Source organism: Brassica oleracea, chromosome C8 (assembly GCF_000695525.1).
Source record: "Brassica oleracea var. oleracea cultivar TO1000 chromosome C8, BOL, whole genome shotgun sequence".
Taxonomy (NCBI): Eukaryota; Viridiplantae; Streptophyta; class Magnoliopsida; order Brassicales; family Brassicaceae; genus Brassica; species Brassica oleracea.
The window spans coordinates 33,473,832-33,491,021 of record NC_027755.1 but is presented as its reverse complement, the minus strand read 5'-3'; the positions used below and the strand labels follow the sequence as shown (position 1 = coordinate 33,491,021).

General features: G+C 33.4%; 2 protein-coding genes across 2 annotated transcripts; one reads left to right on the top strand and one right to left on the bottom strand.

Moving 5' to 3' along the window:
• Positions 1-3,446: 3,446 nt before the first annotated feature.
• Positions 3,447-5,395, top strand: LOC106310773 (putative two-component response regulator ARR20). The gene is made up of 5 exons (XM_013747990.1): positions 3,447-3,707; positions 3,817-3,969; positions 4,057-4,392; positions 4,488-4,576; positions 4,681-5,395. Exons 1-5 carry the CDS (start codon positions 3,506-3,508, stop codon positions 5,158-5,160), a joined length of 1,260 nt encoding a protein of 419 aa, XP_013603444.1. The 5' UTR covers positions 3,447-3,505; the 3' UTR covers positions 5,161-5,395.
• Positions 5,396-12,953: 7,558 nt separating this feature from the next.
• LOC106312618 (probable galacturonosyltransferase-like 7) lies at positions 12,954-14,904 on the bottom strand. Its single transcript, XM_013750204.1, has one exon. The coding sequence runs from the start codon at positions 14,332-14,334 to the stop codon at positions 13,252-13,254; it is 1,083 nt and encodes a 360-aa protein (XP_013605658.1). The 5' UTR covers positions 14,335-14,904; the 3' UTR covers positions 12,954-13,251.
• Positions 14,905-17,190: the final 2,286 nt, after the last annotated feature.

Genomic DNA, 17,190 nt, shown 5'->3' with positions numbered 1-17,190 from the left:
CGACTTTGGTGGCGATTGCAAGGCTGTGGTATGTATTTGGAATTCCCTTCTATTGCTCGTCTTGCGTTTCATAGACAGTGACGGTTATAAGCTTTGTGGAGTTCATCGGGAACTAGCTACTCCGGAGACGCCACGGGAGTTCCCAGCATCCGAGGCAACAAGGAGAACCTCACATTTTCCGTGATTTATCGTCGATGGTTGAGAACGGCAACCGGTTCCGAAGAATTTCGAAAAACGGGCTAGCGGAATGTGCCGGGTTTAGTGGGCGGGCGAAGATAGTTTGTAATAGTTTGAATTCAGATATTTTGTTCAAAGCGGAAAAAAAAAATGCTTGCCATACAAAGGACATAAGGAAAACTTGTAGCAAGGCCCATTATAGCATGCTTATTTATACACACGTTTATTGGGCTTATATAATCAGTGTGGGCCTAATTTTGTTAACCCATAACATTGAAAACCGGAAACCCTAGTAAATTAAAGAAAACAGACTATATATTTGTCGTCGGTCTGAATCTCAAGCCGTAGCAGAGACGCACTCATCGTTAATTTGATAGATATTCGATTTTGCGTTCTTGATTTATATCTCAGTCACTGTGTTCTTCTTTGTTTATTCATATGCTTCGGTTAGTTTGATTTATGGTTTTTAATTGTTAGTTTTTAGAAAATAGAGATTGAAAGGCCTTCATAATCCCAGCTAAGTTGATGAGGTACTTATCTGATTCATGGGAGGCCTAAACCAATGTTGCAAGTTTCGCTGATAATACCTTCTTCTTTTTAACCCCAGAAGGTGTTTTATTAGTAACTTCGCGTACATTTCATTCTACCTTCAATCTCAATTTTAAGATTCAACTGTATGGAACTCTTTTACCCAGTTCTAACTACACCAGATTTCGCTTTGTAATTGATTTGATTTTACTAGTTACTTTTCGTTTTATTTTGGTGATGGCACTGATAACGATAGTTATCTTATTGTCTTTGTTGTAGTTATGTTTATGGATGCACTTAACTTTATTTAACTCTGAAGTTCAGGATTAAAGAGTTTGAATCATATTCAACTATCCAAAACACTTAGAAAGATAAATAATGTTGCCTTATTCCTTTGATTGTAACATAGCTTTTTAATTGTTTGTTTTAAAGCGGGCTTGGATCAATTTTAATGAGCTCACATGATTTTATTATAACATGGTCACAGATTTAAAGGAACTACATATGACAACAAAAGCAAACCATACTACGTATTAGTTACTTTTTTTTGTGCGAACCATACTTGAATTATAACTTAAAATAGAGTATTACTCATCCATCAAAGGAGTTACTAGCATTGCATATTTGACGATTAAAGATAACCCAATACCCCTTACAGAACACTTGGGTACACTATTAAACGATAAAAAGTAAGCTAGATTGTAGAGACTAGAGAGAACACAGAAACTCTTAATTGGAACTAATACGTTTTGTTTTGTGGACGCGCAAAACTAATCAGTTGAGCATGCATGTACTTTATGGAATTAATGAATAACTAGCTTGTGATCCGATGTATATTTTTCATAGAATAAATTGTTTATAGAAATTAAATAATAAAGATATAAAATACATTTAACAATTACATATTTGTTTTATATCACATGTTATGTTGCACAGAAGTTTCATCGGACGTTCTCTTCCCGCTTCAGAACCAGAATCGGAATCAGAACCTTGTGGAAGTTTACAGAATTTCGCTTATAAAACACATTAGAAGCTTACGATTCTATTTCGGAATCACATTTTTGTTCTTTAAAAAAAGACACAATGTCATATATCAATGAAAATATAAAATTATAGTTTTTAATTTATATAAAATTCAAATTCTAATAGTATTGAATATAGAGAATAGAAATATACAAATATTAAAATTAACACTATAAATCATATATTCAAATATATTGTGTCAATTAATCATGAAGACAATTGGATAGAGGCTATTCAGTTTGATTTTGACGTTTAGTTTGTAATGGTTTAGGTTCGTTATAAGACAATTGGATAGAGGCTATTCAGTTTGACTTTGAATAAATATAAGTTCTGATTATGATGTGTGCCATTATGATTAATAAGTCCAAAACATTATAATTCAAGTTCCAAACCAGCCAACTATTGGGCTATACGGATCGAGATTGTCTTCTTTTATGCTAAACGACATAGTATAAATATAAATTCAGTGGCATACGTATATGAGAAAAATTCAGGGTTATTTTCTTTTTGGACTCTAGTTTTAATATTTTTAATAGAGTAGATGAATACTTCTCACCATTGATTCCCAAAAAACGAATACTTCTCACCCAAAAGTACAGTTTGATATCTTCGAGAATTGGTGGTACGACTTCAGAAGCCAATGGTGAGAAGTATTCATCTACTCTGTGATGATCCAGGTTCAGTGATGATCCAGGCTCAGTGCAGTGAACTCGCCAGAGATAGGTTCATTGCTTTTGTTTATTTTAATTTTTTTTTTTTTTCGAAAACTGTGTGAACTCCTCATGGAATTCACTGATGCAGATGCTCTAAAGGAAACATTATTGGTGAGACGAAGAGAGAGAAAGATAGTCCCTTGTTTTGTTTTGTTTTGTTTTTTTTTTTCTGGTCGTTGGAGAGTAATGGACATCCCTTAATTAGAGGGTTTTCCCTTCTCTTTCTTCCTCGGTTCCCACCCTCCTCCTCTAAGGGATGCCTTAAGGGACTCCCAATAATGGTGCCCTAAGAGTACTTTTATCGCGGAACCCAAAATGGGTTTCTGCATCAAATAAGGGTGTGGGCCCTACGTTTTTTTGAAAAAACGGTCCCCAAAGTTCTCAGTTCCGGATCGCTCTTGGCCAGTTTGTTACACTGTTTTGCGGGCCCCACGATACGTGGCGGCCCACGATTGGTTCCGTTTTAATTTTTATTTTTTTAAAATCAGATAAAACCAAAAAAAAAATAAAATTTAGAAACCCTCACCCGATAATCATGCTCTAAACGGCTAAAACGAAAAACACGAAACAAAATTAACTTCTGAAAAACATTACAAGTTTATAACTATTAGAAGTAGAATTTTGTAATAGACATTTTGCTTGTAATCTTTATGGCTTTAAATCCCATAAATGAAAAGGTTGACAAAAAAAAAAAAAAAGTAGAATTAAATTAGCTTTTACTTAGCAAAAAAAAACTATTTGAAGTAGAAAGTAGTAGTACCTAAAATTATCAACTTTTTCATCCCCAACAATACTTTCCTTATCTTATCTCCCAATTAAAAGGAAAATTTCCAATTATTATATATAAAACCATATAGATAACTACATACAGTATAAGATGGAAGTATATAAGCTAACAATTAATAAGAATATATTTACTTACCAATAGTCAACTTTTACCGCGTGATCCATATATATTACCCACTTTTTCCCACGCTCATAAAACTCTATCTTAACCTTCTTTAATTCAATCGTTATCTCCCCCTCCTTACTTGGGGCTCAAAAGAGCTCATATAATTTTGTTAATGTCAGTTTCATCAAACATACTCAAAGAGAATTCTCGCGACTTGTTGCGAGAAGAGGAACCTGGTGATGCTGAAGTCGAATTTCCCATTGACGATGAGGACGAAGATTTTTCGATAACGAGTATTAGGATTGTTTTGGTAGACTCAGATCCTGAATCCTTATGCCTCATGAAGAACCTCATGACACAGTTCTCTTACCAAGGTATCAAATCACATTTAATTAGGGTTTCTTTTAATGTTTTTAATTTTTTTATCAATTAGTTTTAAATTAATTAGGGTTTATGATTAGGTTTTAATTAATTTGTTGTTAGTAAGGGATTTTAAAAACGGAGCTGAAGCTATTGCTTTCTTGATGATGAGCAAGCATGAGATCGATTTAGTGATTTGGGATTTTCACGTGCCCGAGATTAATGGACTGGAAGCTCTCAAAACCATTGGTAAAGAGATGGATTTGCCCGTAGTAAGTATGTAAAATTTCATGATATATTAATCTTTTCTATAGAAAACATACATAATATCTTATTCAAAGCTAATGTCAAATTATTTTCAAGTAATGTCTCATGAACACAAGAAGAAAACTGTGATGGAATCGACAAAACGAGGCTCATGTAACTTTCTCGTGAAGCCAGTAAGCAAAGAAATCATTGCAGTTCTATGGCAACATGTTTACCGCAAGAGAGTATCTATATATTCAGTTGAATCAAATCCAGAAGAAACTGTCGGTTTAGATCAAGATGATATTGATCTCTATCAGACCAACTCCAATTGCGGAGAACAAACCAGTTCCTATCAAAAAGAAGACAAGAACAAGAAACCGCGGATGACTTGGACACCTGAACTTCACCAACTGTTTGAAAAAGCGGTCGAGAAAATGGGCGGTGTTGAACGTAATCATTCACACGAATCTCTTGTGAATATTCAGTTTTTTTTGCATGTTATTCATTTATTATCTTATTTTTCGTTTTGACTATGTTAAATGCAGAGGCCGTTCCAAAGCAGATTCTCAAATGTATGCAAGAAGAAAAGGATGCGGAAGGACTCACTAGAAACAATGTTGCCAGTCATCTTCAGGTAATTATTATCTATATCAATTTTATGTTATTCTAGGGTTTTGTTTCTTATGAGACAAAACCCCAATATTTAGAGCTAAGAATTTACATACATTGTGATGGCAGAAGTACCGTCTAAATTCAGGGAAAAAGTCATCCATGATCCAGGAAACTCGAGAAGATTCTGAGTGGCGTAATGCTGGACCAAACACCGCTCTTACGGCTTCTAAACCGCTACCAAACTCCATCTTCGGTCTCCATACTAGAGTACCGTATTTTGCGAACGATCAAGACGCGAGAAACGGCCCCATGCAGTATCCTTCAACCAATTACTTCACAATGGACAATGCCCATTTCATGACCAACTCTTTTGCTAATCTACCTTATACTGACTCGTTTCATCAGCAACAACAATTTCAACATCAGCAGTACTCCCATTCTTCTCTTCAGTTACCTTCCGTGATAACCAAACAAGAGTTTCCATACGTGTCAGCAGCCCTGGAAAATCCCGATCTCATAGCTAATAAAAATTCACCCTACATGGACTGGGGAGACTATTTGCCAGAAGGCGGACTTAGCGATTTCGATAAGACTAATCGTTATTGACTCGTCAAAGGGAGGTGATATATGAATTCGTCTCTTTATCGTAGCTCTTCTCTCTTCCCCCTGATTTTTTTTTCATGTTCTTATTGAGGTTTTTTTGAACCACACAATCGCTCATCGGATACCTTCGTTCGATTTGCATTTGGCGTGGTAGTATTTCTGTTATTTTGGTGGAACTATATAGTTTTAGTTGTGAGTGATCTATAATCACTTACGTAGATATAGTTGATTTAATTTAAATGGCAAAAACTGATCGTACTCATACAGTTTCCTATGTACTTTTAATTTTCACTTTAGAATTTCATTATACACTATTTTCTTTTTCTTAAGGTGTAAACATAAATTTTCTACCAATTTGACAGGTCGTACAAAGAAAACTAGTAGCCGAAAACAAAAACAAAAATCTAAACAATACCAAAATACCAAAGAAAAAGCTCAACCACAACACCACTAAAAAAGAGACGATAGTCATAAGCCGTAGTTACTAATCAAACTCAGGAGAACGAGTTCGCCCTAGAGACCCTTTTCTCTCCGGCACGAAGACCAAGACGACCGCAACTACAGGATGAGCTCCCCCTCCGACATCTTCTCCGGTGACTGCTCCTTCTTCTGAAGTGTAAGTTTTCCTCTCCTCTTCCTTCCTGAGTTTGCTCCGATGGTCATTTCCCCACCTTCTCTCCCAACACCGATGACTCAACGCTCGAAGCTTAAACCATGATTTTCTCCTTGCGAACCTCCTGTCTCATAGACCTCAACCCCGTCCACCTCCGGAGCCACCAGATCGAGTCCCTCCTTCACAATCCGGAAGCTCCACCATCTACTTGCGAAGCCCCTCCATTGCTGCTCCACCGCTTCTCACCCACCTCGAGCTTGCGTTTAGAGTTCCCGAGATCCCTCTCCTCCAACGTCACAGATCGTCTATTCACTGGTGCTTTTGGCCAAGAACTTTCAAATTTTAATAATGGGACTGCGGTTCAGTTTAGGGTCCAATGAGAGCTACGGGTCTCGATACGGTAATGTCGGAGCCCTTGTTCTCAGTTTGGCCTCAGCTCCCACCCCTCCTTTGAATATAGCCAAGATATTTTCATCACCTCCAACAGAATCTGAACTTTGCTCAGCCTCTATAAATCTAACTCAAAGGTGTTTTTTCTGTTCAATCCCTGCAACTCCAGTATCATCTATGCGGTTATTCAAAAGGTCCGAGAATATTGAACCTGGGATTCCGGCGTACGTGGTCTCAGCTCGCTGTCACTGCTCTACCCTGTCTCCTCATCCACAGCAAACCAACCATTCCAAGCTCAACTCAGCCACACATGGACCTCCTGGAATTTATGCTCTCATGCTTAGCTTGATACAGCTTGATGAAATGTGTTTTTGTTTGGTTTCCGTAACTCTCTGGCTCCAACACGGTAATGTTGAAAGATGGAGTCAATGACTGAACTCAAAAACGGGTTGCCCATCAAGTCAGTTCGGGTTCTTATCTCAGGTTAAGGAAATCAAGTCTCCATGGCCGGTTCTAGCTTCAAATACACTAATGGAATCAGCGATAGCATCAACCGCTCCACTATCTAGCCCACCGACCAATCAGAGATTCACATAGTCTCCCGGGTCAATTCAACGCTCATCAGAGCTATTTCCGACAACAGTCAGTCCAAAGAAATCATCGGCATCGTCTCTGACATCCGTTCGATCTCCTCTGGCTTTGCAACAATAGTGTTTTCTCACATCTCTCGATTTGAAAACTTGATTGCCTACATTATAGCTAAGCAGGTTTTACATGCATTTTCTTGGGTTGGGCCATCGTTTTTGGGCCTCTTTCTTTTTCTACGTTAATGAAATTTCTGTGACAAAAAAATAAGAAGTGATAAGCCGTAAAAACTCAGAGGCCAACCTTCAAGTGATGAGTTTGTTCAATGTTTTATTTTCTGTAAACTGATGATATAATTATGCTAAATCATTTTAGTTTTCCATGCGTGCTTTCGTTTTTGTCACCAACTTCTTTTATTCAGCCAGCTATCAAATGCTGAAGCTTTAAAGTTTAACAGAGCTTTTCATTCGTGCATGCTCTTTTGTTATTTGTTATCTTTCGAGAATGAAATTTCTAAGATATATTGACTTATTGAGCTAACCTATTTTTTTAGTCATGCTTGAATACTGTTAACTTGTTGTGATTACGAATAAATACGTAGGCCCGATGGTACGAGGAGTTTCTTGGGATTTAATTAGCATATTTTTCACGATTAAGCCTCCTTGTTTTGTTTTAGCAAATTACTAACGGCAAAGATAATAAAAGAACTCTCATCATTAACTAAACAATCAACAAACACTACCTTTCATAATCACGTCCTCTATGTATTAACAGAGAAATATTAAAAAAGTTATAACTTGTAATTTGTACTAATTAAAAATATTCTACTGAATTGTCACGTAATTGGAATGTTAATTTTGCTTACGTGGCGGCTTGAGAATCAATTGAAAATTTTGTTAGTCCAAAACTAAATTGCTAATAAATACTATATTATATAATACTAGGTGTTTGTCCGCAATTTTACGGGTAGTTATATTATATAAAGAAATATATAATGTCAAATATTTGGATAATAAAAAAATTCAGTATTTTTTTTTAGAAGATATGTGAGATAATTAATTCAGATAATTGGTTGCAAAAAATTACTTTATATTTTAGTTTAACACATAAAAACCGGAAAATACTCTAGCTCTCAAGAGAAAAAAAGGTGTGTTTTTTGTGCAACTCCAATATGACCTATACAATGATCGGAGACTTTTATCATGAAAGATCTTTTGTAAACGGTTTTGTGTGGGTTTTAAAAACATAAAAGTTATAATAATTCCTTACCCACAAATATAGTTATTTTATATAATAATATACAACCATTAAATTTATTTCTATAAAAATGATAAAGTATTTTATTTAATTATATATAACTAATTGATAAAAATAAAGAAATTGATAAAACATATATATTATTTCTCTAATTCTACAATTAGTTACCATAAATCATTATTTGTAATATAATTTGTGTTATTTGGTGATTTGTATTAATTAGTTCTAGAGTTATCTTTTACTTTTAGATCTGATTAAAATAATAACTAATAAATGTTAACAGCCAATCAAATTATAACTATTTTTTAAAACTTAACCTATTAAAGACACATAATCAAAACTCAATTAAATAGCTTCTCAACTAATATATAGTAGGATTTATATCTTTAAAACTAAGGATAAATTTGGATAAGATAAACATAAAAACATGTATTAGGAAAATAGTAGTTTAAGCAATTTTTCTCATAATTTGTTCCAAATCACACTTTCTCACTCATTTTTTTAATTTAGTGTTTAACATAAAACTTAAATAGGTTAAGCAAACAAATTCTTCCTTAAATTATCTCTGATCATCACACTATTTTATCAAACACTAACTCATTCAACCAAATGTTTATAATTAAAACTAATCATAGTTTACATATCTTTTAAAATTATTGTTTAATTTATTTTAAATTAAATTAAAACATACCTATATTAATTAAATCTGATTAACTGATAAGAAAAAAATAAATTTCAATTTTAAATAACCAAATGTCGTTATTTTTGGATATATACTTAATATTAATGTCAGATCCAATATTATATGAAATAAAATGTTTTTATTTGTATAAATTTTGTTAAAATTTTATTATCGTACTTTTAAAAAAGTTTATTATACCGTAAAAAGTACATCTCATTAATTTTTAAATATTTTTTTCTTACTTACAATTTACATTATATTTTCCATATTTGACTTTAACAATTGTAGAGATGGTCATTTTTATTGAACTTCCTTACTAAATTTATCTTAACATTTTAAAAATACATAAAACTAATTAGTTCAAATTTATATTAACACAAAAAGTACATGTGTCTCGAAAAATAAATAAAAATTAAATACATAAGAATATAAAAATACCAAAAACAGAACGAACATATTTTATTATTCTTTCCTCGTGTTCTTTTATTTATGTCTGTTTTTTTTTATAAAAATAAGCATGCTAATTTTATTATAATCCAAGCTATATGAATTATATTAATAGAGTATCAACTCTAGAAAAATCATGTGAAAAATACTTTGATTAATATAATTAAATGACTTAAAATATAATAAATTAAATGAATTACCAAATAATATAATTTAAATGATTTACCATATAATAATGTTAATTCATCTGTTTATACTAATAAATGAATTAAATAAACTTTTTCTTGATTAATATGCGTTTAAATAACTTACCATAAAAATTTTATGTTTTAGATATAAAAATATTTAAATTATTTCTAAAAGTGATAACGCATATATGATATCATATTGTCATTGGAAAATGATTGATTTTTTTTTAGAATTATATATTTGACTGTTTTGCATTCATTTGACACATTTTTATACAATATATATAGTGAATGAGTGAATTTAATTAATATTATTAATTTTAGATTAATTTGTTTTCTAAAATCTATGATTTATTTTATTCACTGCTAATATAAACATAAAAAAACCGTTTTTATAATTTTTTCTATAGTATCATATGTATTTATATGTATCTTATCAAAACATATAATGTAATCTAGATATTTAATTATTTCTATAAACAAATTATGTTAATTCATATATATTTAAGATGCTTAATTGTATGTTTGGAAACATATATTAGATTAGGTAATTTTATGAATAGTTTCCTTTTAAAAATTTTAATTAAATAAATGAAAAATGAAAAACTATCAACAAATCAAATTATAACAATTAATTGGAGAGCTCTTCTATGAGCGACGTCAGCATAAATCACTAAAGTGATTTCTCAATTAATATATAGGAGGATGTCCATTATGGACCATTCATTTATCAAATTGAAATTATAATATATTATTTTCTTAAATAAAACCTATGAAATTACCTAATGCGATTAAGATATATATGACAATTAATGATTTTAAATAATAAAAATTTGCTAACAATTTGTATACTTTTTATCATTTTGTTTAATTATTTATTATTAAAATAAATTAAAAAATTACATTAGTCATATAATAAAATTTAGATTTTTTTGAATATGTTGTATTTTGAATTTTTCAGAACGAGTATAAATTATTAAAATTGTTTAAAGTCTCACATAAACTTTTGTAATCAATGTTTAAATTATTTTCTATAATAAGATACAACGATTATAAAATCATATGAATAAATAATTTTATTTTAATAGGTGTTTATGTTAATATAATATATATATATATCGTTTAAATTAAACTATACATCATATGAAAATACATACTTCTATTTTAATATCTGCGTTGAACATATATTGAAAAGTTAATATTTTAATTTTGAAATCTTCATTGTTTTTCTTAATGATTATAAATTATTGAAGCTACTAAACATTCCACATTAAAAAATATTGTTGGTGTAAAATTTTGTTAAGCAAATAATCATGATAAATCATATGAGTAGAAACCTCATTTATTAAATATTCATATATATTAACGGTATAATATATATCTATGTATATATTATTTAAATTTAATTATATATCACATACGATAGATAAGATTGATTATTTTGGTTTATTTACCCTAAAATAATTGCGAATAAACAAGAGCGATCATTTGATTTATATACACATGCCAATTTATTACATAATAGTAACTGATTTATTAGTTATTTAATATATAATTATTATTATTTTACTTCATAATATACAGAAAAACATAAAATAAGAAATAAATATAAAATATTTATTCTTCACAAGACGCAGATCTTAACCTAAGTATGTATCTCTTTAATAATTTTAAATCTTAAATATTGTCTAAAACTCAGGCCAAAACAAAATAACGAAATGAGAATAAACTCAAAAATCAATATTTATATCGAACAATAACCAAAATGAAAAAAAAAGACACAAAAATGAGAAAAAAATATTGAAGATAGATAGGATTGGCACGTGAATGTAAACTTCTCATAATCATAATTTTTTTTTAAATTGCTAAAACATGACATAAAACCGAGCTGACATAGTTTCATTGTAACCAAATAGTAGACATGAGATTCTTCGGCCTAAACGTTAGATTCTTTTGAGATAAGTGATTTTTTGCTTATAATATTTTTAAAAATAAGAGCAGCTCATCGGTAAACAAATTATGTAATTAACAAAAAAAAGATTTTAAAAAATTGTTTAAGGGCCAAAAATATTATTTCGATCAAAAATATAAATTTATTTGTCTATACGATATTTTTTAAATAATTTTCATATAAATTTTTCATACGCAAACACTTGTCTTATGCTAGTTCTCTAAATAAACCCACCAACTATGTGTAGCCATGTAGCAGGCAGTAAGCCATTTTGGATTACTAAACATTGCGGGTTACTAGAAGACTTGACTAGTAATTACTGGATACAGACAAGCATGGAGGCTGCAGTGTTAATCTGGAATTCTCTCTTTCGGAATATGAAGATAGATAACTTTATTTTTAGGTTTAAATAAGATATTGTGAGGAGTGGAGGTAGTCAAACAAAACAAAAGTAATAGCATGTTGTTACAAACGAGAGACAGCGCGGAGAGTGACACGGAGCACATGGAACCAGCTGATTCCAGGAGAAGGCTACAGCAACTTGGCCACGTGGGAGAACACTTGTATAGGACCCATTGACAAGAACTCAAACAAAAATAACCAGTGTATGATTGAAGTCATCAAAGTCTTATGTTACGTTATAAGAAAAACAAACCAAGTTTACGTATCACATACGCAAATAAACGAGACGATTATATAAAAATTCGTTGTTACCTCTGAAATATTCAGGAACTTGCCACTTTGCAATATCGAAATCAACCGCTCCGCCCCGCACCGCAGTTAACAGTAACAAAAATCTCTACATATACCATATATCTATACGTTTTTATAACTGTTAAAATCGTACCGCTGTTGAACCGCTTGTCCCGCACCGCTCAAACCGCAGTCACCATTCGAAGCAAAAGTTATCTAAAAGACATTATTAAGTCTCACATGTAATATTTAGACAATATATACGTGTATGAGTAATTCTTCACTCATGGGCTAGTTTTTGGACGTGAGTTATGTCTATCACTAATATGGTATCAGAGCCAGGTTTATCCCAACATATGATTTTTCATATAAACAGTTTTTTACTTACGTAACCATATAAAAATAGTCCATATTACTGTGGTATTTCAAGGGGCATGTTAAATCCTATATATGTATGGACAATTCTTCACTCATGAGATAGCTTTTGGACGTGAGTAGCCAATCACTAATAGACATCTACATATGGTTCGGAAAAAAAGACAACACAGAACATCTAATCAATTGATCAATCAATAATCCCCACAAACATAACAAATGTCCAGACAAAAAGTAAACTGCTTTGCTTTTTGGTTAAGAACCAACCAGAGGACGACAAAAGTTAATAATGTAAGGTTTATTAATTTCAAATAACTTATACTACTAACAATCATCCCACTCAAAAAGAGTCGAGCATTAAAGAAACAAAACGATAAAAAGGTGAAGTAAGCAAAAGAGACCGACACCATCGTTCAACCTGAATGTACTCTTCTCAGGTGTCGTGTCCTTCTTCCCTCTTTTGACTTTGCCATGTTTCGATCATAGAAGAGGAAAATAAAAACAATAACTCGAACAAGATAACTAAGCTTGTCGGTGGATATTGGAATTAACCGTTAATTTGGATTAGACGATAAACGATGAGATCATCCTTATGAGTAACAGATTTGTAAAAAAAAAAAAAAAACATATGGTAAAACAATCTGTACAAGTAAAGATTCTCAACAAATCTGAATGTATCCTATGTTTTTTGTTGATTTTTTATTTCATGCACAGAAACGAACAATCGAATAGAATACACAAGAAGAGAACACATTCCATGGAAAATTCAAAGAGAATTTGAAGAAAGAAAGAAAAATTAATGAGAGTAAAAAAAATGTTTTTTCACTTTTGTTGTTGTTGTTGTTGCTGTGAGGGGGTGAGAGAATTTACCAGCTGAGAGTACAAACCAACAACCCGCATGTGTAACAGAGGATCAGCGTGAGTGTCCATACAAATCATAAGGTGCCCAAAGAGTATCAAGTGGACAAGGCTTTCTCGAGTCTAACCGGAACCACGGTTTACCACTACCAGACCAATGCAACAAGCTAACCGGACCGGGATGTAGATCTCTGCAGCTCCCTCTCACGTTATCTCCTCCTAAACCGTGCTGATTCCACCGATGCTCAATCGGCGCAACCTCTCCGGCGAAAACCAGCAAGAACGGCGGCAAAGACCCCAGCTCGTAAATCCGATCGCTCTTCTGAACCTCCATCCACTTCTCGATGACCTCCGTGTACCCCACGCTCCTCCACCTCTCGAGATCCATCACCATCACCCCCGTGTTGAAGTAGCACGGGCTCCTCCCTCTGAACGCGCCGGAGAATCTCTCGTCGGACCAGAACGCCGGCGTGAAATACTTGGTGAAGTTCGCGTGGCAGTACTCCGGAGCTCCGATCGTTTTCGACCCCAGATTCGTCTTCCATAGCTTGGCGATGTCGTCGACGACGATCAGATCGGAATCGAGGTAGATCACGCGCCTCACGCAGGGCTCCAGCATGTCAGCCAAATAGTTTCTAGCGTAATTCAGCGGCTGCTCGAGGGCCTGCCTCACGGAGGTCGAGATCATGGGCCGCACGATCTCCGGATCGAAGTAGTAAACCTTGAATTTCAATTCGGGGAAGCTCGAGCGAACCAAGGACTCCAGGTCCGTCTCGGAGACGAGGAAATGGAAGAAGACGCTCTCGGGGCACGACGAGTGCTGGAGGATCGAGTGAACCGCGGCGATCGAGCCGCGGAGGTACTCGAAATCGAGTGTGATCGCGACGTGGACCAGCGAAGGGCTGCAGACGCCGGAATCGGCGTCTGCGGCGGCGCAATCGGCGGCATTGCGGAAGAGAGGGGCTCTCCTGAAGGAGAATCTACGCGGCGGCGCGTCGGAGGACGGGAATCGGAGGTAAGCGTCGAGGTGAGAGGATCTGATGGCTTCAGCTGGGGGAAAGGACTGGAGAGAAGGGGAGAGGACGATGATGGCCAATAGAGCGGAGAATAAACCGGAGAATCGCATGATCCAGAGCATCCTGAGACGGCGAATCGCGCCTCTGCGTTTCTTCTTCTTGGATTTGAAATCGAACCACCGATCGGCGGCGATGGAGGCGAGGTACGACCGAAGGAAAGCTAGGGTTCCTTTGATGTCCGCCAGAGTTTTTCAATAATGCATCTGATGGTAGAAACAGATCCAATATCGAAAGCAACAATTTTTCTTTTTTATTTTAATTTTTTTTCCTGGGAAGAATCAAGAGCTTTGCCGTGGGATCGAAGCGACCTGAGAGAGGAGGAGAGGAATAAAACCTAAACCGGAGGAAAAAAATGAAGAGGAAGAAAGGCGTAAGTTAGGAGGAGCGGTGCTACGGTGCGCCACCGTCTGCTCTCTTTAAACGCCCTCTCCTCTTTCTCTTCTCTCTATTTTAGTATTATAGGAAGATGAAGCAGAGATAAGAGAGAGAGGAAGAGATTTTGCCTAATGACTTCTTCCTTCAATTTCTCTTTCGCCAACAAACAGATTTTTATTGTGTTTTCTACTTCTTCCTTAGTTGTATCCGCTAATCATAGCCATTTTGTATTTTCTCTACCGCCTAATCAGAAATTAATATTAGTATCAAATAAAATCGTAACGTGTGATTGAAATTGACGTTTTTAATGGGAATTAAATATTTTGTATTTACTATACAAATACTTTGAATTTAATTACAAGTATCCAATTCTTAAAGCAGTAAGATATCATTAATTTTGACATCAAATTATATATCAACTTACTTAAAATGGTTTTCTAATAGTATCTTGTATTATACGAACTTACCTTATAAGTATAAACTTCAATTTTCATTCAAAGATTAAAAAAGTTTATGTCTAAATTCTGAATCTGCACCTGAACTAATACTAGAAAATTCCAAACCAAACGCGAACCAAAATCCAAATCAAACATCAATCGTTTTATATATATATATATATATATATATGCATTTCTTATAAGTTATAGATATATATCGGTACGGGTCGATTGGTAATGACTTTGGTTTTAAAAAATTTGCCCTAGAAAAAAATCTAATTGTTGTGTCTTTAGATTTTATCACTTTAGAATTTTATAGAAAGCTCCAAAAAATTGCTCTGAATTTTTGGTTCTACAAAGAATTTGTACAGCCGTAGGTTATTTCAAAAGTGATTTTGAAATTTTTATTAAATCTTTATTGCTGTGAATTTAGTGATGTAGAAATAAATGAGGATGTGTAAAGCACCTACCGCCACTACCAATCACACCCATATCCGTACAAGTGTCACAGACCTTTCTAAACTAAACAGATTCGAAAACAAAACAAATACTGAAAGATTCATTAGTCTATTGAAAAATTAGATCTTCGTTACGTTACGTGCTTAACTCTGTTTGTCTAAAATAGTTGATACTGTTCGGCGGTTAATGTGTCACTTCAAATACCAAAACCGTCGCCGCCCTTTGACTAACTATCCATCTGGAAAACCCGGTCTGGTCTATTGAACCGAAATTAATTTTGCGGTGGTGTGTTTGTGTATTAAGGATTTTCTAATGCAAATGAAACAAGTAAATTTGTTTGTGTATTAACGATGCTCTAATGCAAATGGAACAAGTAACTTTTAGCTAAAGAGATCTTTTAGCACACAATCAAACTCTCTGCTCATTATTGATTCAGTGCCAATATAACTTAATTACATTCATATATCAAGGGATGCGTTTAAAACTTTATACTACGAGTAATTTGTTTATTGATGCAATAAAGTGGAGATTTTTGGATCAAGTGTACCCCATGATTCATGATTTATGACGGATGAGTAGATACAAGGAACATTATTTTCCTGTGAAACTCTGAACCGTATTTTTTTGGTCTACTTATTGTTGTTCGTGTTGGGAGATGAGAACTGAAAACACACAAATAATTAAATCTTCGATTTTATATCGGATGTTAGATATTTGACCAGAAATAGGATATATTTAAAACAAGCTGGTACAATTTCTTGGCTTGATTTAGGGAATTATGTTTAAAAAAAACTCTGTAGTTTGCATATTTGATGAGACTAATTTGTTTTTTTTTTTGTCACGAGATGAGACTAATTTGTTAACAAATCATTGTTACATACGATATCTTGCGTGATCATTACATACATTTCCATTTATCACTGGATTATTGTATTGCAATTAACATGTAGAAAATTGTCGGTAATATATATGTACGCAACTTGTTTTTTTTTTTTAACGCTATTTATTATGACATTACAATTATGAAAAAAATTACATAGACGATTTGACAACCGACAATACTACCTGTCTTATGAAGATCTACGCCTAACTGCATCACCTGAACTGTCCTATGAAGATCCACGCCTGACTGGATTTACTTGCACTATGTTGAAGATCCCTTGTAAATCTTTCTTCCGTAGTCTGCAGTAATAAATCGTTCTCCCCGGGACTTGAAACCTGAATTTCCTGTATTCTGCAATAAATTGCATAATCTGGGATCCGAACATCTAACCTGGATATAGAAACCTTTAAACCTTAACCATTAGAGTACGGTGCTTCCACGGTACACAGCTTACTTAAAGCCAAGGAAAAATTCTTCTTCATCCTCTTTCAAACCCAAACAAAAAAAAAAGTTTTATAATCATTAGGTACATGTAAACCTACTTAACATCTTGCAGGCATCATCTTCTTCTTTAAATTTAAATATTATAGTTGGACATTTAAATAATATCCCAGTGTTATAGTTGAGATGTCCCATTGTATGAAACTAAAAATGTTTCTATAAGGAAACAATGTTCACTCGAAGAGACAAATGCGAATCAATATACAACAAGTAAACCCATATTTTGGTAACAATCACGAATGGTTCTTTTATTTTTTATTTTG

Bases quoted from the DNA above. Each gene is read 5' to 3' on its own strand.
- LOC106310773 (XM_013747990.1), top strand. From the start codon at position 3,506: ATGTCAGTTTCATCAAACATACTCAAAGAGAATTCTCGCGACTTGTTG. The intron at 3,970-4,056 runs GTATGTAAAATT...ATTATTTTCAAG, and splicing joins GATGGATTTGCCCGTAGTAA to TAATGTCTCATGAACACAAG. The intron at 4,393-4,487 runs GTAATCATTCAC...TGTTAAATGCAG, and splicing joins GAAAATGGGCGGTGTTGAAC to AGGCCGTTCCAAAGCAGATT.
- LOC106312618 (XM_013750204.1), bottom strand. From the start codon at position 14,334: ATGCTCTGGATCATGCGATTCTCCGGTTTATTCTCCGCTCTATTGGCC.